Genomic DNA, 24,569 nt, shown 5'->3' with positions numbered 1-24,569 from the left:
GAAAATTCAAGGAGGGCTGGGAATTCACTTCAGCCAGTTTAGGGTGATTTCAGCGAAAGTTGGAGGGATTTAGGTCAAGAGTATGTGGGGGGTGCATTTCAGCCCGGGTGGGTTGGTTTGCCTGCTTTGGGCATGAATTTAAGCGGGTGCTGAAGGGTATGTCAGGCAGCGTGGCTGGAGGATTTCCTTCAGGACCGTGGTGCAAGTCAGGCCAGGTGTGGGGTGGGTTACAGTAGCCGCCGAGCGCACTGCGTTTAGGCTGGGGCGCAGTCCGGGCCGCGCCGGGGCGAGCAAGTCCGGGAGCTGGAGTCCGGCGGGGACTCCGGCGAGGTTCGGGGGGAACCGCCGTCAGCGCCCGGCAGGATCGCCAGCTCGGGTACTTCGGCGACGTTCCGCGCAGCGCGTTGCACTTTGCTCCCGCCCCTCCCGCGGGAACCTGTTGCTGGAGAAATGGGCGGGCGGCCGCGGCGACGGCGAAGAACCCTCCCTCGCCTCCGCCTGGCCCTTACGGCGTCCCTTTCACCGTAGAGACGCTCCGCGGCGCAGCCCCTTCCTCACCGCCTCTATTAAAAAAAGAAAGAAGGAAAGAAAGAAAAATCACCCCCCAACCCTCACCCGTGACCGGCGGGCCCCGCGGCCTCTCGTGCGGCTTCCGGGAGCGGAGGCGCGGCCCCGCGGGCCGGAGGAGGCGGAGGCGGAGGAGGAGGCCAACATGGCGGCGCGCAGGGCTGGGCCGGGCCGCCGCAGCGCCTGAGCCCTCCACCGCCGTCGGTCGGCTCGGGGCGCCCACCCCCGCGCCCACCCTGGCCCGGCAGCCGCGGAGCGCGCAGCGCAGGAGTGCAGGGGCCCGCCCGGGCGCGGGGACGGCGCGGAGGCAGCGCCGCGCGGCCCGCCAGGCCCCGGACCCGCAGCTTCGCAGCCCGCCGGCTGGCGCGGCCCGGAGGCCCGAGCCATGGAATCGGAGGAGGAGCAGCATATGACCACGCTGCTGTGCATGGGCTTCTCGGACCCTGCCACCATCCGCAAGGCCCTGCGCCTGGCCAAGAACGACATCAACGAGGCCGTGGCGCTGCTTACCAACGAGCGGCCGGGCCTCGACTACGGCGGCTACGAGCCCATGGACAGCGGCGGCGGCCCCAGCCCCGGGCCCGGCGGGGTCTCGCGGGGCGACGGCGGCGGTGACGGCGGCGGCGGAGGCCCTTCCCGCGGCAGCAGCACCGGAGGCGGCGGCGGCTTCGACCCCCCGCCCGCCTACCACGAGGTGGTGGACGCCGAGGTGAGGAGGGGCGACCCATGACCCCCGCGGGAGAGGCCAGCGGGCTGGAGTTCCCTGGGGAGGGGACACACCCCACTGGGCTTGGAGTGCGGAGGGCTTGTGAGACGGGGGAGGCACGGAGAGAGGGGAAATGGAACACCGGGCTCGTCGGGATGGAGGTCACCGGACTGGGGTCAAGTGGGGAGAAGGGCCCATGGGGAGGGGCTGAATGGGAATAAGGGCTGCAGGACAGGGCTGCGCGGCAGCGTGAGTAGGGGGTCTCTGGGCTTTGAGCTGAGCTCACTAACGAGGCAGGCCCGGGTCGGGGATGGGGAGAAGGGCCCAAGGCTGGCATCCGAGGTGGGGAGAGCCAGACACATTGACCTGGAGTGTGTGATGGGGAGGACGCTTGTATCAGGGGGTGAGAAATGGGGTCCTAGGAGATTAGGCGAGGGCCCGAGATTTCGCGGCCCAGGGTTTCAGTGAAGGAGTGGGGAGGCACCAGGTTCAGTCAGAGAAAAAGTGGGATGGGCCAGCCAGAGTAGCGGCTTTGCTAGGGTCAGGAATGAGGTTAGGAATGGGGTTTGGGTTTTAGCCAAGGACCAGAAAGAGAGGAGATTGGTCAGGGTCTAAAATGAAGAGGGACTGGGCAGAGGCCAGGAATGACAAGAATTGATAGGAAGTGGGGAAGGGGCTCAGCTGCAATAAAGTCTGGGGGGGGGGGGCGTCGTTGATAAGGTTAGATATTAAAGCCACGGGGATTAGACTGAGAGAGGTTAGAGATAAGAGGCCAGGGCAGGAGTCAAAGCTGAGGAGGGGCTAGGCAGTGATGGGACTGGAGTTGGAGGATGAAGCTGGGACCAAGTCTGGGTAAGCAGAGTACTGGTCAGCTGTTAAGTCAGAAATGAGGGAAAGCTAGACTGGAGAAAGGGATTGGAGCAATACTTAGGGTGCTGTGTAGAGGGACAGGGACAGGGTGGGAGATAAGGGGACTGGAGAAGTCTGTTAAGGAGAAAGAGGGCCGTCTAGGCGAATGGCTTTGGTCAGAAATCTCAAATCTGGGTGGAGACGATTCCTTTTTGTTTTAGTTAGGGATGTGAGCAAAGAACATGGGGGGAGAAAACAGACTTTACCTGATTTTTTAAAAAGCATCAACCAGAAGCAACAGTGCTTGTGAATAATTACTTTGCAGAAAAATGGCAGCTCCTGGTAGGAGTTTTGGTCAGATTCACTGCTTGGTACATTTCAAGGGTCCAGTAGAGCGGGTTGGCCTACTCTAGTGGTTTGGGTTTTTTAGTAGAGATGTGAATTTGGAAAATTCTTAATGAAGCTAAGCCTCCTGATAGAATTTTTTCCTAAATAATCTTCTATCCTTTCAGTTATATTCTTTTGCAGCAGTTTCTTGGGCTGAAGTATTTTGGGAAAGAAGGTGGCACTTCAAAAAGCCAGATTTCTTCGCAAGATCTCTTCGGTTTCCAGACTTCCACACACTTGGTTGATTGCCCTCTGTTACCTAGTAACTCAGCTAGATCATTGACTAGTATATGGCAGTAAAGGTTGTAATTAGTCCTAGTCTGGGGAAAAATTCCCATATATTTAAATGTACCTAAGTCACTTTAAGAAATGAGCTTCTCTTTGCAAGTCCCCATCACTCCTCTCCTTGTTCCTTCTAGTTTTTTTGTTTTTGTTTTTGTTTTTATAAATTTATTTATTTATTTTTGGCTGCGTTTGGTCTTCATTGCTGCGCGCCGGCCTTCTGTAGTTGCGGTGAGCGGGGGCTACTCTTTGTTGCCGTGCGTGGGCTTCTCATTGCGGTGGCTTCTCTTGCTGCAGAGCACGGGCTCTAGGCATGCGGGCTTCAGTAGTTGTGGCACATGTGCTCAGTAGTTGTGGCTCACGGGCTCTAGAGCGCAGGCTCAGTAGTTGTGGTACACGGGCTTAGTTGTTCCCCAGCATGTGGGATCTTCCTGGACCAGGGATCGAACCGGTGTCCCCTGCATTGGCAGGAGGATTCTTAACCACTGCACCACCAAGGAAGCCCCCTTCCTTCTAGTTTTGACCCAGTTTTGAAATCAAGAAGAAAGTCATTGCTTATTCTGAAGATGCTTGTATGGCCCTACATAGTTCAGTGTATCCTCATTTTGTGAAAAATTTTACTCTTTTTTTCTTTCGTCACACCTTTTAATTTCCTAGAATTGCAAAATCAAAATAAATTATAATGCTTGGTGGTACTTTAACATTAGTTGTACTGCCTGTACATTTAAATACTAAGAATTGGGACTGGCTTCTTTGCACATGAATGACAGGCTGAGGAGTTTGCTTTAATGTAAAATCCAGAGAATCTATGACTTTCTGAAGAATCCTGTCAAGTTTTCATTTCCTCTTGACCTGTGGATTTGGCTGCACCATTTAATTTTGAAAGTTCACTAGGGGCTGGTTACTGAGGCTGCTTTACCTGGAAGAGTATTGGCAAGGATACAGGGAGACACTTTCCTGGCACACAGGAGCCTGGTGAGAATGTTTAACCCCATTTTTGCCTCTGTAGTTTTACAAATCTTCTTGCATGCCACCTGTGCACCTTGTTGGTCATCCTTGCTGTAGACAGTGGGAACCTGAGGCATTTGATCTTGGGAAATAGGGAGAAGTGCTAAACATTGTTGAGCATCTACAGTGTGTCAGGCACTATGTTAGGTGTTTTATACATTTTATTTAATCCCCAGTGAGATAGCTAATAAGATCACCATTTTAGAGCTGTGCTTGGCTAGTGGCAAAGTCTGGATTTGAACCTGTTCTCTCTGACTTCAGACAGTGTGCTTTTCATTCTGCTCAACTCATGGTTTTAGGATTGAATTCATTTTAAGATAAGGAAAAATAAAGAGGGAAAGAGTCAAGTTTGGAGGCTCTTGTACAAGTCTAGGAATGATGTGGCTGGCAATTGCTGAATCAAGGCATTAGGAATAGGATAATGGGTAGAATGAAAGGAGAATCATCGATTTTTAAAGCAGAAGACTTTAGAAATTAATGATTAGTTTGGCTCCCTTGTTTTACAAGTGCAACCTTGCAGGCCCCAAAGGGGAAGTGACGTCTCCCCATAGAGCTAATTAATGGAAGAGATGGGACTAGACCCCAGGCCCATGCACTGCAAGTCCAGTGTACTTTCTCCCTACCAGCGGCCTGCCTTTCAAATGAAAAGGGGACAGGACACAGTAATGGGTTGAAGCAAAGGGAAGTATAATAAACAGTGTGAAGATTGCCAGCTCTTGTGTAATCTACTTGTTTTATTTCTAAAAAATTAGTACCTTGTTTGAAAATATATAAATTTCTATTTGCCCCATAGGAAATTTCAGTTTCAGTGTCCTCTTAAAAACGTTTGGGAATATACGGATTAAAATCTAATTGTTAAAAAAGAAAAATGATTACATTTATTTTATATTTGTCATTTGGGGACAGGAATGATCCTCTTATTTGGTAAATATTTGATGCCTTCCAGGTCCTGGGGCTGGGAATAGAGTGCTGAACAGAACGTGAAGGTTACATTCTGGTGGATCTTAGTGCAAGCCACTCATTTTGCAAGAAATGACTTCCCACGGTCATGTAGTTAGGTAAACCAGTTTAGTAATTTGGGCACATGCTATAATTAGTATTTGGTTTAGAAATTAAAATTTGGAAAGTAAAAGGCGTTAACTTCTGGTTCAGTAGCAGCAAGGAGAAGGCAGATAAAAAAGACCCAGATATCTAGCAGAACACATAAAACTGCACAGAAAGCCACTTTTTAAATATCCTCCAGTGAAGTAAAGGTATCGCTTTGCAGAAAGTTGTGTTTGGTTGTTATTAGTATTGCTGGATGTAGACGTATATGTAATTCTTGGTCTCTGGGCCTGGACGGGACTTTGAAAAGTTATCCAGTTTTGATTTTGAATAGTATTACTTCAAACTCTTTCCACGGCAGGTAGGAGTCTGTTCTATTATTAGAGAGTGATATCTCACAGCTGCTCTAAATATCCAGATGTTTAACACCCCCACTGTCAGAATTCTTCAGTGTTTCTTATATGGCTGTCAACCCCCCTGGCCACTACTCAGGGCATGCCCCCTGGTTCTGCCCTCCACAGAGCTGGGAGAGAGTTGGTCCCTTAAGAATTGTGATCCTGTCCGGAGAGTTAGTAGAATTTAGAACCAGAAACCGTTGTAGGCACCTTTTAAAATTTAACAGTTGTGAAATATACCTTATTTGTTATTAAGTCTCCTTCTTTTGTCTTTAGAAAATACAAAAATGGAATTTTTAAAAATAAATTTATTTATTTATTTATGGCTGTGTTGGATCTTCATTGCTACACGCAGGCTTTCTCTAGTTGTGGCGAGTGGGGCTACTCTTCGTTGTGGTGCGTGGGCTTCTCATTGTGGTGGCGTCTCTTGTTGCAGAGCACGGGCTTCAGTAGTTGTGGCTTGCGGGCTCTAGAGCACAGGCTCAGTAGTTGTGGTGTACGTGCTTAGCTGCTCCATGGCATGTGGGATCTTCCCAGACCAGGGATCGAACCCATGGCCCTTGCATTGGCAGGCAGATTCTTAATCACTGTGCCACCAGGGAAGTCCCTAAAATGGAATGTTTTTGCAAGGAGATTTTAATTAACAGCTAGAAATACCTTCCTCATTGTCTAGTTCTGTGATAATTAATATTCCTAGAAGTGACATTTAATGCTGTGATCTCACCAATATTGTGAACTGCTTGTTTTGTTCCTGTTGTATTGTGGATAGTCTTTCTGGAAGTATTTTGTCAGGCGTGTTTGCAAGATTTCATTGCTACTTTGTTAAGAGCCCCAAAGTTGGTCCTGCTAGAGTATATATAAATCACATTACTTTGTAACTCTAATTCATTTCTGCCTCCTTTTTTCCTTTTGGTATTAAGTGGGTAGTTATACATGAATTAAAGTTATAATACATTATATATACAATATATAATATGTTATATGATATATTAAGGTTTATATTAAAATTCATGCCCCTTTTTCCCTAAAATACACAATCCTAGCTCATTTGATATAGAGTAAATATCAAATAAGTAAATTTTAGTTATTATTTGTGATTTGAATACATGACTCGTGGTTTCTGATTTACTGTGATTTGTTAAATTAGAAAAAGTGGAATCTATTTAAAAGTTTTAGAGTTAAAAAATAATTCCAAAAATCAGTTGAAAGCAAATGAAAAATAGGGAATCTGAAAGATTAATTTTGAAATAAGAATTTCTTTATAATCTAGTATATATGTATCTCCTTTGCGAATGAAGCTTATGAGTTCATCTGACAGTTGGTTCTCACCTTGTAATTACCTGGCCATTTGCTATTAGAATGAATGTAATTTGGCATGAAGGAAGTACCTCTTGTGTGTCAGTGAGTGTGTATTCTAGTGAAATCATAGTAGGTAGTGACAGCTTTATACAACATAATAATGCTGTTAGCTTAAAATTTGAAACCAATTACAATATTAGAAAAGTAAATGTTGTAATGTTTTAACAATTTGAGGAAAGAGTTTCAACTGTAATACGACCCAAATAGCAGACATTGGTGTACTATACATCTTTGTACTTACTGCTCAAATATCATATAATATTGATTTTATTTAATTTGAGTGCAAACATGAAAAATTTTTACTTTTAATAGAACTATTATATTTAGAAAGATTTAGTTCAGTAATACTTTTCATGTCTGGAGTTCAGTTTTCCAGGAAATTTTTCTTATTTGGAACACTAGAGAGAAGTAAGAAGTAAAATACATAAGATTAAACCATTTCAAAACAGCCCCATACATTTAATGCACTCAAGATCATGGATTTCATTCATTTGTGTTCTAGCTTGTTTTTTAAAAAACATAGTTCAAGTAAGTTTTAATATTAGATTTCCTATCACATTAGAAGTGTTTTGTAGTAGTCCAAACGTGAGGGGATGAGCTGTTGGAGGCAAATGCATTTGACGGTAGTGAGAAGTGACAAGTAGCCCAGGGGTAAAGAAGGGGACAGGAAACTTTAAAAACAAAGCAGGCTCACCCGTTTGTATAGGGCGATGTGAAACAGCTTTATGTGCTACATGCCCCTGAGAGGCTGTTTTTACTGATGCCATGCTCAAGAAAAGGTTACAGTATGTTCTGTTTAAGAAAGGTCAGGAATGTGTAATACACTTTACCAAGGTTTTCATTTAAAAAAAAATGGAAGAAGAAGAAAGTTGGACACATTAAAGAAATAAGCTTTCAGGTACCTGGAAAATTCAGATACGAGGGACATTTCAGCCTGAGACTTCTACATTGTGGAGGCATTGCTATGTAGGTTGTGCTTCATTTTCAAGAGTAGATTTTTTTTTTAATTAATTTATTTTTGCTGTTTTGCATCTTCATTTCTGTGCGAGAGCTTTCTCTAGTTGTGGCAAGTGGGGGCCACTCTTCATTGCGGTGCGCGGGCCTCTCACTATCGCGGCCTCTCTTGTTGCGGAGCACAGGCTCCAGACTCGCAGGCTCAGTAGTTGTGGCTTACGGGCCTAGTTGCTCCGCGGCATGTGGGATCCTCCCAGACCAGGGCTTGAACCCATGTCCCCTGAATTAGCAGTCAGACTCTCAACCACTGTGCCACCAGGGAAGCCCCTAGAGTAGATGTTTTTTTCTCGCCTTCCTTCTAGGGAGTTTTAGTTTCTTTTTTAAGTTTGTATTTCTCATTCTCATTGTTATCATAGGAATTTTTATTATTCAGTGTTAAAATATTTTTCAGTCACAGTTGAGTTGTAAAATTTTTTTGTTAAGCTCATGTTAGTAGTAGGTGACAGTAGATTTGGTTTATTTTTATTTGTTCTGAAGAAAAGAGCTAACACAATTAAGTTGATATTTCATTCTGATAATCTTTCCAGAAATTGAAATGCTTTAGCCATGAAGCAGAGGTGTGTGGAATCTTTTTCTAGAGCTAAGTTGAAGATTTTATTTTTCTTCTTAGAAATAAGTAATACCCTAGGTGCCCACCAAAGTCTTTTCACTTAAGTTCTAGCACACAGTTCTCTTTCCTGTAGTGTCTTAGTCAGTTATGTGCATTGTAAAATTCAATTGACAGCATTTGATTTGCTTTCACTTAGGTTTAAGATGTTTATGTTAGAAATACTTTATTAAAAAAAAGTAAATATGATACATTCTTTATCAGTAGGCTTCCAAAATGGTTTCTGAAATTAAAATCTTTTCCAGAAAGATTTGTTGGTCAGACATTCTGTTGCCAAGGCTTTTCAACTTCTGCTTTGTGTTCTTTTAGAATCTAGCTTTTCATAAACAGGTCAGCATTTTTTGGCTTTTTTTCCCTCTTTCCATTTCTCTTATATTGGCAATTTTTGTTGAAAATTGAATTGCTTTGTGAAACATAGTTAGAAGCCTACAGTGTAGCATTTTGGTAGCAATTTAAAATAAATTTCAGATCCTAAAAAATATGAAGGTATTCCCTACTGCCCATGGCAACACCATCTGTCAATTTTTTAATTTATTCTAGATTCCTTACTCTCTCTTCTTATCAAATAGCCTGTTAATTCTAACCCTAAACATCTCTCCTGCCCCTTTTGTCTATTTCCTCTGTTACTGCTTTGGTTTTATTCATGTGCTTTTCTTACTGTTTCTCTGTGCCACTCACTGGTGCCAGAATGATCTTTGTAAAATGCAAATTTTAGTTATGGGATAACCTCGCTTAAAAATGTTTGGTGGGGCTTCTCTGCTGGCGCAGTGGTTGAGAGTCCACCTGCCGATGCAGGGGACACGGGTTCGTGCCCCAGTCCGGGAGGATCCTACATGCCGCGGAGCGGCTAGGCCCGTGAGCCATGGCCGCTGAGCCTGCGCGTCCGGAGCCTGTGCTCTGCAATGGGAGAGGCCACAACAGTGAGAGGCCCGCGTACCGCAAAAAAAAAAAAAAAATGTTTGGTGGTTCCTTATTTCCTGTAGGTAAGATCTAAACTTTCTTTCAAGGTCTCCATACTTATCCATCCCATCTTACCTCCTGTGTTCCAGTGCCATGCTCTCCCTTGCAGTTCAGGGGCCATCTGTTCCCTCACTCTCACCCCCGAACCCCAATATCCATCTGCCTGGCTAACATGGATTCATTCTTCAAGATTACCTCAAATGCCATTCCTCCTCAAAGCACACTTGTCTCACACGGCCACATTCTCCCACTGCATTCTGTATGTACACCAAGTAAAGCAGTGATGATGTTTTAGTTAATAAAGAGATGTGTGTACATATATGTATCTGTTTCCATTGGACTTGAGGAGCAGGATTATTTCTTTCTCTCTCTGTGTCCTAGGACCCCTGGCTCACAGAGTTTGATTGGATAGATAACTGAATGAATGGATGGAAAGAACACCTTAAGTGAAATAAAAAGTCAAATGGTATTTGAAAGAGTATTGAACCAGGAACTTGGGAGACTGTACATTTCTCTTCAGGGTTCTGTTGATTGCCAACTATAGTATTGGGCAAGTCAGTTTGCCTCTCTGAGCCTCAGTTTCCTCACCTATGAAATGGGCACTAGATCTGTGGTTAAATTTTTTCATTCTTTCACCTCTTTAAGAAATTTAAAGCTATGAGGCCTTTCAGAAAACAGCACATATAAATATACACACTTGGTTTTTTTAAATAAACTGGTGCTAAAACACTAATGCTATTATTTTTGGGTGATAGGACATACAGGTAATTCTTTCTTTTTTCTGAATTTTGAAAAGTATATAAACTTTATTAAATGAAGATGAACCAAAACCATTAAAAATAAAAATAGCTTAAAAAAATAGACTAAAGTATTTCATGATTCTTAGGAAAATTTTGCCTAGACTCCAAAATTATTTTAAAACTTTGCTACTGAGGAAAATTAAATATAGAAAGATTTAATTCGTGTTTTATCTAACTGAAATACAGAAAAAAGTATACTACTTCCTAACATATAATTGTGAACATTTTTTAAAAATCTAGATTTTATATTTGATTATCTACTTATTAGATAGGTTCTAATTAGTCCTAGTTGTAAGAAAACTGGCTTGGAAGATGTGGTTCAGCAGGACTTTGCAATTTTGAGTCACGTCTTGAGCTTTAACGGAGCTTCTGTTTAGTTGCTTTTCCTGCCTTTCTCCTTTTCTTCATGCCGCACCCCCCCCCCCTTGCCTAATATCTCAGAGCATTTTGCCTTGTTGACTGTTTTTAGGACTTTTCTTATCTATGACTCCGGTGTGTTTTGATTGGCCTTTAGGTTACCTGCCAGCATTTAAAGACTATCCAAGATCTGTGACTGTGTTTTGGAAACAGCTGTCTTTAGAGCACAGTTTTTCTGTTTTGTTTTGTTTTGCTTTGCCAAAGGGATGGAATAGAGATGCACACCTGGCCAACAAGGCCTTCACTTGTCACCTCTCTTTTCTGTGACCTGTAACACTGTTACTCATGATTGTTGGGCTGTTGCTGGGCTCCAGACTCAATCTTATCTGCTGTTTTCAAGACACATTCCACTCACTTGACTTTTTCTGTCATTTGCATACCTTAATGTACTCTTTCATGTGTATTTACACATTTATTTTTAAGAGGGCGAGACTGCTATTTCCAGTATTTTTATTAAATGGAAAATAAAGAGTTCTCAAGAAAAACTCTAGATTTACGTTAAATAATGATACAAATCAAATTCCAATGATAAAAACAGGCATTACACCAAAAATGTCAGAGCAGCCAGACAGTTAATAGCCCATTTAACAAAACACTTAAACATACCTTCATTCAGTAGGTTTTTATTGAGCATTGACTGTGTGCTAGGCACTGAGCTAGACGCTGGGAATACAGTGGTGAACCAATCACACATAGTTCCTTCTCTGTTCCAGTTTCAAGGCCGGTGGATTTCTTATGCTTTGTGTCCAATAGATTATAATGTTATAATTCAGAAAATTAAGGCCTTGAAGAGTTGTGGGTTAAGTGTGAAGAGATTAGATCTATCAAAAGCATTTGCGTAGTGCCTCAAGAATTTTTTTGTGATGTAATTTGATCTATAGTGGTATCCATTGCCAGGAAAGCAAGTGATACTGTTTTTTCAAGTGATATTTCTTTAGTGCCATGGAATGTACAGAATTTGTATTTATTTACTTGTTGAATGTTTAATATTAGTAGGTTAATGATTCTTTCAACTAGTATCTCTTTTAAGAATGATGCTAATTATTTCAACTAAGTGTCATTACTTTTTGTCCTAAAATCATGAATATGTATTTTTTTCCCAGAAAAGAGAAATTGCCCTAGGAATGGGTCTTTCTTAGGCTAAAAATCTCTTATCATTGTTGATAATACCCTCCAAAAAGGATGTTTTAAAGCTGGAGGAATGTTGTTGATTTTAGAAAGACTTAACGATGGTGGCAGTAACAGTAACTCTAAATGAAAAACCTGTCTGCTATTAATAACGTTAGGAATCCTTAGTTTATTATCAATATTGTGTGTGTGTAGTTTTATGTTGGAGTGGACTGTCTTTACTAAAATACTGTAATACTTTTAAAATGTTAGTCATTTTCATTTTGTAAGATTTCCTTCTCATGGTGTCTGCTTCATTTGAAATGTTTTGGTGAGTTACAGTAGCAACAGATCATTCTGTATTTCACAAGTTTATATATCATATTTGTTTTTGAGAAAATGTCAGTTGTCTATTAAGCAATCAGTATTCTTGGTGTTGAAGTTCCACCAGGCAAAAAATGTTTGTGTAATATAACATTTGTACCATAAAAAACAATTGGTTCATGATATGTGTACATATATACTGACATCTGTAGAGAATAACAAGCGAGTCCTGTTTGCTTTTTATTACTTTGAGGTTTTTATGCTTGGAGTATAAAACAGGTCTGTGGTAAAAGAATTCCAAGCATTTGTTAAGGAAGATCAAAGACCAGAATCAATGCTGAGTTACCTTGGATTCACCCAGTTCACAGTGGTTATAATACAGGAGAGAAATATCAAGAATACCTTACACGTCATAAAACAGAAAAATCATCTGTAGAACTGAGAATATTTCCTGTCCTCTCCTCTCCCTATTCCAGCAAACAATACTAAAAGTTGTAAATTTAAGGATTAAAATTGAAGATTTGTTTCAAAGCTGGAAGGGACCATTGGGATCTTTATGTATCTTTTTTTTTTTTTTTTTTGCGGTACGCGGGCCTCTCACTGCTGTGGTCTCTCCTGTTGTGGAGCACAGGCTCTGGACACACTGGCTCAGCGGCCATGGCTCACGGGCTCAGCCGCTCCGCGGCATGTGGGATCCTCCCGGACCGGGACACGAACCCGTGTGCCGTGCATCGACAGGCAGACTCTCAACCACTGCGCCACCAGGGAAGCCCCCATTGGGATCTTTAAATCTCGTCGGTTTAGGGATGAGGACCTCGACTCTTGGATCATTAGCAAAGTCAGGAAGGGAACTAGCCTTCTCCTTCTCAAGAAGTGTTTTGTATAGTTTACCACACTGTCTTTCTGACATGAGGAAGTCTTTTACTGTAGATTATCTTTAGTATATCCTTCCTCATAAACTTGCTGTATTTTAGTCATCACTATTTCCTTTGTTAGATACTAGTTTCAGTTAAGGGGGCAAAGGTGACATTTGATTCATTTTTTTCCCCCTTGAAGGTGTTTATCTTGTTTACCTTGCTTTCTCATTCAGCACTTTCTAATGTCAGCAGCTGTTGACAAGTGTATAAAGGGTGGTGAGGGTTGAGGAGGGGAAGGTTGAACAAGTGCTGTCATTTGTGAAGGTGCTGTGTCCGTCTGTCTACTTAGCATCCTTGTAAACCTGACAAGGATTAGTGACCCCCTGCCTGAGTCTATCCATAGTTGCACATGGGTACTGGGTATTTAAAAATAAGCTTAATAGTCAGTATATAAATCTTTTGAAATAATATATGCCTAATTTGTATATCTTTTACTTTCTTAAAACTGCCTTTTTTGTTCTCTACGTATCAATTGTAGGTTTGAAATCAAACATTTTGAATGATACCTTGGAAAGGTATTAATACTCTAAAAACATGACACTTGCCTTAGTTATATATTTTAATGAATACAGAAATAAAACAGCATGTGTTGATTAACTCTTAGAAGATACATTAAAAGAAAAAATCAGCCTTAAAATATGCCAGGTTCTGGGGCTTCCCTGGTGGCACAGTCCGATGCAGGGGACATGGGTTCGTGCTCCGGTCCGGGAAGATCCCACATGCCGCGGAGCGGCTAGGCCCGTGAGCCATGGCCGCTGAGCCTGCGCATCTGGAGCCTGTGCTCCGCAATGGCAGAGGCCACAATAGTGAGAGGCCCGTGTACCGCAAAAAAAAAAAAAAAGAATACAAATAACAAACTCTGGTGAGGATGTGGAGAAAAGGGAACCCTCGTACACTGTTGATGGGAATGTAAATTGGTGCAGCCACTGTGGAAAATAGTATGGAGGTTTCTCAAAAAACTAAAAATAGAACTACCATATGACCCAACAATTCCACTCCTGGGTATATATCTGAAAAAAACAAAACACTAATTTGGAAAGATACATGCATCCCAGTGTTGATAGCAACATTACTTACAATTGCCAAGGTATGGAAGCAACCTGAGTGTCCATCAACACATGAATGGATAAAGAAGATGTGGTATATATATACACAAAGGGATACTACTTAGCCATAAAGAAGAATGAAATTTTGCCAATTGCGGCAACATGGATAGACTTGGAGGGCATTATGCTAAGTGAACTAAGTCAGACAGAGAAAGACAAATACTGTATGATATCACTGATATGTGGAATCCAAAAAATACAACAAACTAATGAATATAACAAAGAAAAAGTAGACTCACAGAAAAAATAGAGAGCAAACTAGTGGTTACCAGTGAGGAGAGGAGATGGGGGAGGGGCAATATAGGGGTAGGGAATTAAGAGGTACAAACTATTAGGTATAAAATAAGCTACAAGGATAATATTGTACAACATGGAGAATATAGCAGATACTTTATAATAACTATAAATGGAATATAGCCTTTTAAAAATCATGTAGGGACTTCCCTGGTGGCACAGTGGTTAAGAATCCCCCTGCTAATGCAGGGGACATGGGTTCGAGCCCTGGTCCGGGAAGATCCCACATGCCATGGAGCAGCTAAGCCCGTGTGCCACAACTACTGAGCCCCAACTACTGAGCCCGAGTGCTGCAACTACTGAAGCCCGTGAGCGTAGAGCCCATGCTCTGCAATAAGAGAAGCTACCGCAATGAAAAGTCCACACATTGCAACGAAGAGTAGCCCCCGCTCACCACAACTAGAGAAAGCCCGCGGGCAGCAATGAAAACCCAACGCAGCCAAAAAAAAAAAAAAGAATCATGTAATAAAGTATTAGGCCATATATTAAGCACTTCAAATGCATCATTGAGTTGAAAAAAACTGCAGGATTGAATCAAAAATTATGCATTGCATTTGGTTATCATATCCCTTTAATGTAAATTCTAGAATAGTCTTTACATCTCTTTAGTCTTTTGATACTGACATTTTTGAAAGTAACCCAGTTCTCACATTGTATTTTTAAAAGATTTTATAATTGAATCATTTTAAATGCACAGGAAAGTTTTATCATTGTCTATTAAGGTAATAAGGAAAACTGAACAAAAATATTAACTTCTTTCATGACATAACTTGCTCCTCTTTAATAAGACTGCACTTTCAATCACCTTTATTCTGATCTTTTATAGAATTTTAGCACTTTTAGAACCAAAGAGGGGTCTTAAACCTATAGGTAAACATTTTCATTTTATAGATGAAATTAAAATATGAAGTTATCAAGTCTTATCTAAAACAGTGGTTCCCAACCGGGGGCGATTTTGCCCCTGGAGACATTTGGTAATGTCTGGAGACCTTTTTGGTTGTCACAACTAGAGGGGTACTACTGGCACCTAGTGGGTAGAGGCCAGCGATGCTGCCAAACATTTCACAATGCACAGAACAGCCCCCCTCAACAAAGAATTATCCAGTCAAAAATGTCAGTAGTGCTGAGGATAAGAAACCCTGGTCTAAAATCATACAGCTAGTGCTGGGCTTAAATCCATGTGTCTTTTTTTTTTTTTTTTTTTTTTTTGCGGTACGCGGGCCTCTCACTGCTGTGGCCTCTCCCGTTGCGGAGCACAGGCTCCGGACGCGCAGGCTCAGGGGCCATAGCTCACGGGCCTAGCCACTCTGCGGCATGTGGGATCCTCCCGGACTGGGGCACGAACCCGTGTCCCGTGCATCGGCAGGCAGACTCTCAACCACTGCACCACCAGGGAAGTAAATCCATGTGTCCTGACCCTCAGTTCTGTGTTCTTTCCACACACAAAACATACAATGCCTGACTTTCGCTCCCTTTCATTCTCCCTGCCTTCATCCTCCGTTTCTTCACTTTGAACCTTTTTTGTTAAGCCTAATGAACTTCTTGATGCCTGTAAGGATTAAGATGAATTAGAGCATATTGCTAGAAGAAGATGGAGTATCTTTCTAAAAGAGAAATATAAAAGTGCTTTCAGTGGAGTTTTGTTCCTGTAGGTAAAAATGTGTGCAAAATAACCTTTTAAAAGCAGTTTGGATAACCGTAACAGCTCTGTACTTTGTTTATATGATGTTTGAGTTTACAGAGCATTCTCACATACATTATCTTATTTAGTACTCGCAAAACCCCTTTGTAGTTATAAGCAAACAAATGTCAGTGTCCTTTTCAAAAGTGAGGAAATGAAGGGTCAAGGAAAATAATATATCCCATCGGACTGTGGTCAGGTAGGCATTAGTTAAAATTACATGGAGCAAGATTTCAGTTGAACTTTTATCTGTGCTAAAAAGGAACAGGCAGTGTCAAAATGTCATAGGCTCCTGGTTCCTAGACCTGTTCAGGCAGAAGCTCTGGGATATTTCCGGGGATGTGGAAGGGATTTAGGTATCACCAAAGGTTTAGCCACTGGCGGTAGAGTGGACAGTTAGACACAGCTTGTTCAGTAACACAATCCAATTAGTGCACCAAACCTGTGAATAGATCAAGTTTAATACAACGCAGTATTTGTTGTTATGGAGATAGAAGAAAGTGCTTTAAGTATGCCACACTCTCTCTTTGGTGGCAGACTCACACATACAGTCCTGTAGGCCTAGAATCCCTTCCCCTTCTCTTTCATTTCCTAAGGATTTATTAGGTGCTTAACATTCATTCATTCATCCACCAAATATCTACTGAGCACGTACTCTGTATCAAGGACTGTTGGAGATAGTGCAGCAGACAAAACAAAAACTCTGCCCTGGTGGAGCTTATATTCTGCCTGAAGGAAGACGGACAGCAAACAAATAAGTCAAATGGAGAATGATGAGTGCTATAGAAAAAAATTAAGCAGGGAATGGGGCAGAGAGCATGCTGGACTAGGGGGTAGGTGTCACAGGGCTGCTTTTTAAAATGAGGTTCAGAGGTGGAGAGGGCAGCTCCTCACCAGAGCCTTGTAGGCAACTGAAATGGCCTTTTTGTCAGAATGAGGAAGGCAAGCGTTGAGGGTTCTGAACAGGGAGGTAATGTGATCTTATGGGAAAGACCCAGTTTGTTTTTGGATGTGTTTATTTAAGATGCCTATTAAATACGCTAGTGGAGATGTCAGACAGGGAGTTGGATAGATGCCTGGAGCCTAGGGAAGAGGTCCATGCTGGATATAAACTGTGAGCGCCTTCAGCTCGGAGATGGTATTGAAGACCATTAGCCTGTGCATTCTCAGCAGGGCCAACAGCACTCCAAAGGGCCAAAAATTGTTTCCTGAGGGGTGAAGAAAATCTTAGATATTACAGTGGTTGGCTCCAAAGCTCAACCCTAGCCAACACAGTCTTATTCTTTAGTATTTAATAAATGGAGATGGGATGATTGAGGAAAAAAAAATGTTTAAAAGGCTCCTCGAAGGTGTGATCATGAAAACAAGGTTGAGAAACACTGCGCTAGATGTGACTCCGTGAGATCGCCAAGGGAATGTGTGTGTGTCTGAAGTAAAGAAGAGTTCTGAGGACTGGGTTCCCCGGTACTGCAGTGTTTGGGGACTGAGGTGACAAGGAGGAACCAGCAGAGGAGAGCGAGGAGTGGCTAGTGAAGAGAGAGGAGCCAGGCAGGGGCTTTGTCCTGGAAGCCACATGGAGGAGGTGTTTCGGGGCCATGGGTCCCGCAGCTGAGTTAAAGGTTGCTGGTGGGCGGGGTCAGGTGAGGACTGAGCATTACCCTGTGCTCGAGGCTGAAGAAGCTGGATGCTTACTTAGGTCTCAGCCTAAATGTCATTTCATTTGTAGGATACCTTTGACCATGGTAGGCTGGGTCCCCTTCTTATTCTTTTTTTTTTCTTTTTTTTTAAATTGTGTGTGGTGAAAAACACAAAACATAAAATCTACCATCTTAGCCATTTTCGAGGATATAGTTCAGTAGTGTTACGTATAGTTACCTTTTGTGAAACAGATCTCCAGAACTTTTTCATCTGGTAAAACTGAAATTCTGTACTCATTAAACTACAGTTCCCCTTTTATCCCCTACCCCCAGCTCCTGGTAACCACCATTCTTTCTGTTTCTATGAATTTGACTACTTCAGATACCTCATAAGTGGAATAGCACAGCGTCTTCAAGGTTCATTCACGTTGTAGCATATGACAGGATTTTCTTCCTTTTTAAGGCTGAATAACATTCCATGGTTTCCCCTTCTTACACACTTGCATAATACTGTTAGTGTAACAAGCTCCTTACAAGAAATTATAATCTCTTATTTAATTGTCTTTTCTGATAGACAGTGTATCTCAAAGCTTCAAAGACAGAATGTGTTTGTCTTATCCATTGATGTATTCACAGCTTCTGGATAATACTGAATGGGAATTCAGTATAAAAACAGAAGACAGAATACTTTACATTGCTTGGAGGAATCTTGAAAAATTTGTTAAAGAGATGATACTTGAACTGATTTTAAAGACTGTCTTAGTCTATTCAGGGTAATATAATAAAATACCACAGAATGGGTGGCTTATAAACAACAGAAATTAACTTCTCATAGTTCTGTAGGCTGGGAAGTCCAGGATCAAGGTGCTGGCAGATTTGGTGTCTGTTGAGGACCTGCTTCCAGGTTCATAGACGGCTGTCTTCTTGCTCTAACCTCACATGGTGGAAGGAAGGGACAAGGGGGTGCTCTGTGGTCTCTTTGATAAGAGCAGAGCTCTGATGACTTGCTCACTTCCCAAAGGCCCCACCTTCAAATACTGTCATAGCAGGGACTGTGTTTTGGCATATGAACTTTGTGGGGACACAAACATTCAGTCTGTAGCAAAGGCAAAGTGCTAATTTATTGGGTTGAAAAAGAGCATTTTAAGCATTCTAGGCAGAGGAAAGAACATAGAGGTAGCATGGTTTCACAACAAGGCCTGTGTCCTCAGGGGTCTGAGGAGTTTGGTGTGGTTAGAGCAGAAGGGTTTGGGAAAGTGGCAGATGAGGATCTCTTTGTAGGCTGTGGTCAGGTGGTAAAGAGCTTTGCATGCCAGTGCTGGAGACTTGCTTTTACTTTCTAGGCACTTACTGGCAGCTGGGAGCTAAAGGAAGTTTCTGAGCAAGTAAGTGATGGGATCAGATTCCTGTTTTTGGTTTGGTTTAGTTTTTGTTTTGTAAAGAAAGATCACTGTGGCATTTTGGAGCGGACACAAGAGTGGGGATAGAATGGTGGCAGGAACAGCAGTCATTTATGCGTGTCGGCTGCAGTCTAAGCAACGTGCAGCGAGGGCCTTAATTAACGGGGTGGTCGAGGGCCTTAGTTAAGGGGGTGGACGGCTAGGAGAGACTATTGAGAAGAAATTTCTGAGGTAGAATCACTGTGGTATGGTGACTGACTGGTTGGGAAGATGACACAAAGTTTCAGAGATTAGGGATAGTAGAAAAGAAACAAATGTGAAGCAGAAGAACACTGAGTTCTTTGCAGAGGTTGAAGAGTCTGACAGGGATATAGAAACACTCATCTGAAGCTTGAAGAGAGGTCTGGGCTACGGAGTATGATGTGCCTGTTTGCTGTGGTTGGCCCCTCTACGTGGATGTTGTCCTATTTGCGTAATACTCCTGCAAACCAGGCACTGTTCTCTATTTTTTGTTGAGAAAACTATGGCACATAGGGAAGTTCAGAAGCTTATTCAAGGTCATACATCAAGCAAGTGGTGGTGACAGAATCAACATTTAGATCTGTCATTTGGGAATATATAGTAAAGGAAATTTCAACAAAATTAAGAATAAAAGGTACTTGCTTCTCCTAGAAAACCCCTTATCTAGAACTTTAGGAATATCAGTGAATTAAGAAATACAAGTGCTTTGGGAGAAAAAGAGTTGATAATCAATCCTCTCTTACCTTCTCAACTCTTGGTTTAGGGGACATTATATAAATTTTTTGTTTGGTGGTTTTTTTAATAACAAACAATTTACTTCCATTCTGGAGTGGTGATTTTAGGGACTGTGTCATCCTACCAGTTTTAGGAGGAATTGGAATACCTCCAGGGGTGCTTAATCTAGAACCTGAGATTTGGAGAAACTTGACTTGAATTCTCATCCCATTCTGAATCCATGAATGACTATTAGCATTAGGCAAGAGACCATGAGAAATGTGATTTGAGTAACTTGTCTTATTTGAGCCTCAGTTTTGCCCATCTAAAAAAGAAAGATGACAGTTCTTGCCTCATGGGGTTGGGCACCATTCCTGACACAAAGTAGCTAAGTACTCAGTAGATATGTTCTTCTTTTGCCTCTCACTTATTTTTCTCTGCAGATATCTAAATCCCCTTTTACCATCTCTCTCCTTTTTCCTGCTGTTTATTAAAACTGAAGGTCCACCTTCAGCTACCAATTTTTTTGTTCCTGAGATCAATGATCTGTAAGTCTCAGACCTCAAATCTAAATGAAAGGGTAAATCCTATGTGTAAGATACCACCTTTGAATTCGAAGACAACAATTTCTCATGAAAACCTTTTTTCTATATAGTGAATAAACACCAAGGGTTATGAAAGAAGGGGCCATGAGAAATGTCAACTTTTGTAGAAAAATTAAATTCTCTGCGACTTATAACATGGGATGAAAATGAATTCCAAGAAAACAACTTGGCAACAGACTTGAGACACAGTGTATTAGTGACTTGGGGACTGCCTGCACTTGTCCATCATCTCTTTTTTCAGTAAGCAGTATTTTAGGAATCATTTTATCTAGTCTGAAATAACAGAAGGCATATTAGATCTGCATGTAACTATCTCTGAATTGCTTGAAAAATATTAAATAAATAAGACTGACAATCTCAAGATCTCAAGTTTCATTAGAAAGTTGTAAGTTAGTGACTTGGAATCAAAATGTTCATGTTTTCGTGTTTTTCCTTAAGCACTTGACATACATGGTGCTAATGGTTTGTTTTAGGTAATAGACAAATGCATTTTTAAAAATCATGGAGAAATGATTTGGCATCAGTTTGGTATCTTCATTTTTCTGTACATTAATCAAACATTTGGAAGCTCTTTTGAGTACATTGTTGGCTAATAAAATAATTCAGTAATCTAATTTAGTTTTAACATAAACTTTAAGCAGTATTGGCAATCTTCTATGCCTTAAGTTTTCTTTATCTATATTTGTTGAGTTAGTGGGCAGACAGGAGCAGAGTTTCTCTCTGAACTCACAGGCAGTATTTACTCCAGTAGGTTTCACTTCTTTAAACAAAGAAGGCTTAAATTTTAATATGTCCTTATTGAGTTCAAGAGCAAAGGGTTTGTTGTCTTTTTTTAAACTTGAAGGTAGTTTTCTAGGTAAATAGTAAAATTCTGTTATTAACTTAAAAGCTTATGCAGTAATATTTTAAAGCCCAGTTGCAAGGGCTAAGTAAGTGATACTGTTTTGTGTACTCAGCCCTCAATTAAGTTATTGCCTGTACTGTATTTATGTTGGTTCATCTGCATTTTTCAAACAGGCAGATTTCTAGATATGGGTAGTGACATATATGAACACGTCTAATTGTAAATATAGAAGTTTTCATACAGAAAAATGTTTTTGTCAAAATAATTTAGATGTTAAATCTAAAGATCTTTGCTAAACTCTGAGGAGGTAGATTTACACTATATAGTGACAGCACTTATCAATTCCATGAAAAACTTTATTTCCAATAATTAAAAGTACTAAGCCCTTTTATGAGCAAACAGTAAGCCTTATTCTGAACAATTTGCCAATAATGAAGTTATAATCACAACTATATGAATTCCTAGCATGTTTATGACATTAACCAATATTATGGGAGTTGCAGAGGTCTTGTTTATATTTTAATTTGTATTTATGAGCATAAATAAAGTTACTTATTTAGAAACTAGCCTAAATTATGTTTCCAGCAATTGTTTTGATTCTAATCTTTAAATGGCTAATTCAGGAGTCATAATTTAGGACATTAACTCATTTATTATTTTTCTTGGATGACCGAATACACAGGATTCAGTGTTACTAGAAATTTTTCAGGTTAAAAGTGACATTCAAGAATTGTCTGTGAGCTCATTTCTCTTCTGCCTTAGTGACAGAATTGTGCATCTCTAACATGCTAAATTTACATAAATATTGTAAAATATTTTCAAAACTTAGGTATCTTTAAATTTTAAATGAAATTGGTAGACTGTCATAATAAAAAGACATTGCCTCAAATAGTCAAAAAACCTGAAAATGTTGAAGTTTTATTACTTAATATACTTGAAAAATAAAGTAATTCCAGTTCCCTCTGTAACCCTCTGCCTGTAATACTGTTTCCCTTAAACTTCAACTGTTCACATGCATGCACAGCATCACCCACGGCCTGGCTTGGATCCATCCCTTCTCTTTGTTCACGTTGTCCTGTACTCTAAAGACAAGAATTGTGTCTTTATCTCCGTCACCAACACCAAGTACCTTGTCTGGAACATGGTGAGCTTTTGATAAGTGTATTTCTCATCAATTTAGAATCATTGGTTGTTAACGGTTACTTGGGTATCAGTTGGATTTGGCATCTAATGAGAAAATAGTATATTACCTTCCAAAATTCTTATTAAAAGCCTTATACCTTATGTCTATCGGGAGCTATTTTGCAATAGGACGATTCTGAGCAGCTTTGCATGTGTTCTCTTGCTCAATATGTAATTTTTGCCAAGGACGGGCTCTACTCAAAATGATGACTCAGAATATTAAACCGACCTAAATATGGGTTCATGTCACTATTTCCTGCTCTCTTGTGATTCCCTATCTCTTTTGTGTTGGTAGTACCCTCCTCAAAATGAAACGCTGCTGTGTTGTCATTTGTTAACCCTAATGTACACCATGTATGTTCCCCCCCTTTTCAAGACCAAGAATGTTAACTGCTTAGGAGGCAACATGAGATTTTAGGTCTCAAATATATTATTTTTTAGATTTCTGTTTAAAAACTGACTACTGGGCATATATATCATTCTTATCATAGATCATTAGGTACAACTCTGTGTTTTGAAATTCTTAGATACAAGATTTTATACTCACTGATGTTTAATAACTATAATCTTTGAACTCATATTTGTTAATCAAGTTTTTAAAATAGCAGTTTTATTGAGACATAATTCACATGCCCTGAAGTTTACCCTTTTAAAGTGTTCATTCATAGTTGTGCAGCCATCACCACTCCTTAATTTTGGAATATTTTCGTATCACCCCCGAAAGAAAGCTTGCATGTGTTTTTAACAGTCACTGTCCTTTTCTCCCTCTTCCCATCCTCTGGCAGCCACTAATCTACTCTTTATGTCTGTGGATTGCTTATTCTAGATATTTCATATAAATGGAACCATGTAATACGTTGCCTTTTATGTCTGGCTTCTTTCACTTAGCATAATGTTTTTGAAGTTCATTTATGTTCTAGCATGAATCAGTATTTCGTTCATTTTTAGGGCTAAAAAATATTCCACTGTATGGATATACTATATTCATCCATCAGTTTTGATGAACCTTTGGGTTTTTACCACTTTTTGACTTATTAAAAACAATGCTGCTGTGAACACATGTACAAGTTTTTATGTGGAAATATATTTCTCTTGGTGTATCTCATAGGTGTATCTGCAAATAGCATTGCTATGTCCTACAGTAACAATGATTAACTTTTGAGGAACTGCCAAATTGTCTTGCAAAGAGGCTGCACCATTTTATTTATTTATTTTTAAAATAAATTTATTTATTTATTTGTTTTTATTTTTGGATGTGTTGGGTCCTCGTTGCTGCACACGGGCTTTCTCTAGTTGCGGCGAGCAGGGACTCCTCTTCGTTGTGGTGCGCGGGCTCCTCATTGTCGTGGCTTCTCTTGTTGCGGAGCATGGGCTCTAGGTGTGCAGGCTTCAGTAGTTGTGGCGCGTGGTCTCAGTAGTTGTGGCTTGCAGGCTCTCGAGCGCAGGCTCAGTAGTTGTGGCAAATGGGCTTAGTGGCTCTTAATTTTATTTTAAGATTGTTCATTGTTAGTATATAGAAATACAGTTGAATTTTAGATATTGATATTTTATTTGCAACCTTGCTGAACTCAATTATTAGTTCTAGTAGTTTCTTTTTTTCATGAATTCCTTAGAATTTTCTATATACAAGATCATGTCATCAGTGAATAGGCATAGTTTTACTTCATCCTTTTCAATCTGAATGAATGCCTTTTATTTCTTATTTTGCCTAATTGCTCTGGCTAGACACTCTGGTACAATGTTGAATGGAAGCTGAAGAACAGACATCCTTGTTTATGATTTTAGAGGAAAGCATTCAGTCTTTCATAGTTAAGTATGATGTTAATTGTAGGTTTTTTGTAGATGCTTTCCATCAAGTTGAGGAAATTCCCTTTTATTTATTTGTTGATTTTTTTCTGTTATTGTTATGACAAGGTGTTGGTTTTCGTGAATATTTTTTCTGCATCTATTGAAATAATTGTGTGTTTTTTATCCTTTATTCGATTACTGTTTATAGCATTGTATTGATTGACTTTTGTATGCTGAATCAACCTTGTATGCATACTTGGTCATGGTACAATCCTTTTTATATATTGCTGGATTCAGTTTGCTAGCTTATTGTTAAGGATTTTCGTGTTTATATTCATAGGGATGTTGGTCTGTAGTTCTGTTTATTTTTCTTGGGATATCTTTGTCCATTTTTTTAAGCTGTGGTAAAACGCACAACATAAAATTTACCATTTTAACCATTTTTCTGTTGTTGTTGAGGATGAAATGTAAGATCATTTTATTTCTTCACATTTCTGCTCTTATAAGAGTCATCTAAAGTGAGTATTTCTACAAGTCTCTGTTCTGACCAGGGC

General features: G+C 40.7%; 1 protein-coding gene across 4 annotated transcripts in view; it reads left to right on the top strand.

Annotated features, from left to right (window-relative positions):
- Positions 1–449: 449 nt before the first annotated feature.
- Positions 450–24,569, top strand: part of USP24 (ubiquitin specific peptidase 24) — a 152,135-nt gene continuing 128,015 nt past the window's right edge. For all 4 annotated transcript variants that reach the window (XR_013827130.1, XM_079913343.1, XM_079913342.1 and 1 more), the window contains exon 1: positions 450–1,276. Coding sequence is in view for 3 of the 4 variants with exons in the window: in XM_079913343.1 (XP_079769469.1) it covers positions 953–1,276 (324 nt within the window). In the remaining variant the exon portion in view is untranslated. The remainder of the gene's footprint in view (positions 1,277–24,569) is intronic.

This window comes from Stenella coeruleoalba (genome assembly GCF_951394435.1).
Source record: "Stenella coeruleoalba genome assembly, chromosome: 1".
NCBI classification, from domain to species: Eukaryota; Metazoa; Chordata; class Mammalia; order Artiodactyla; family Delphinidae; genus Stenella; species Stenella coeruleoalba.
Note: the sequence above shows the minus strand (reverse complement) of the source record. Positions and strands in the feature narration are given on the sequence as shown.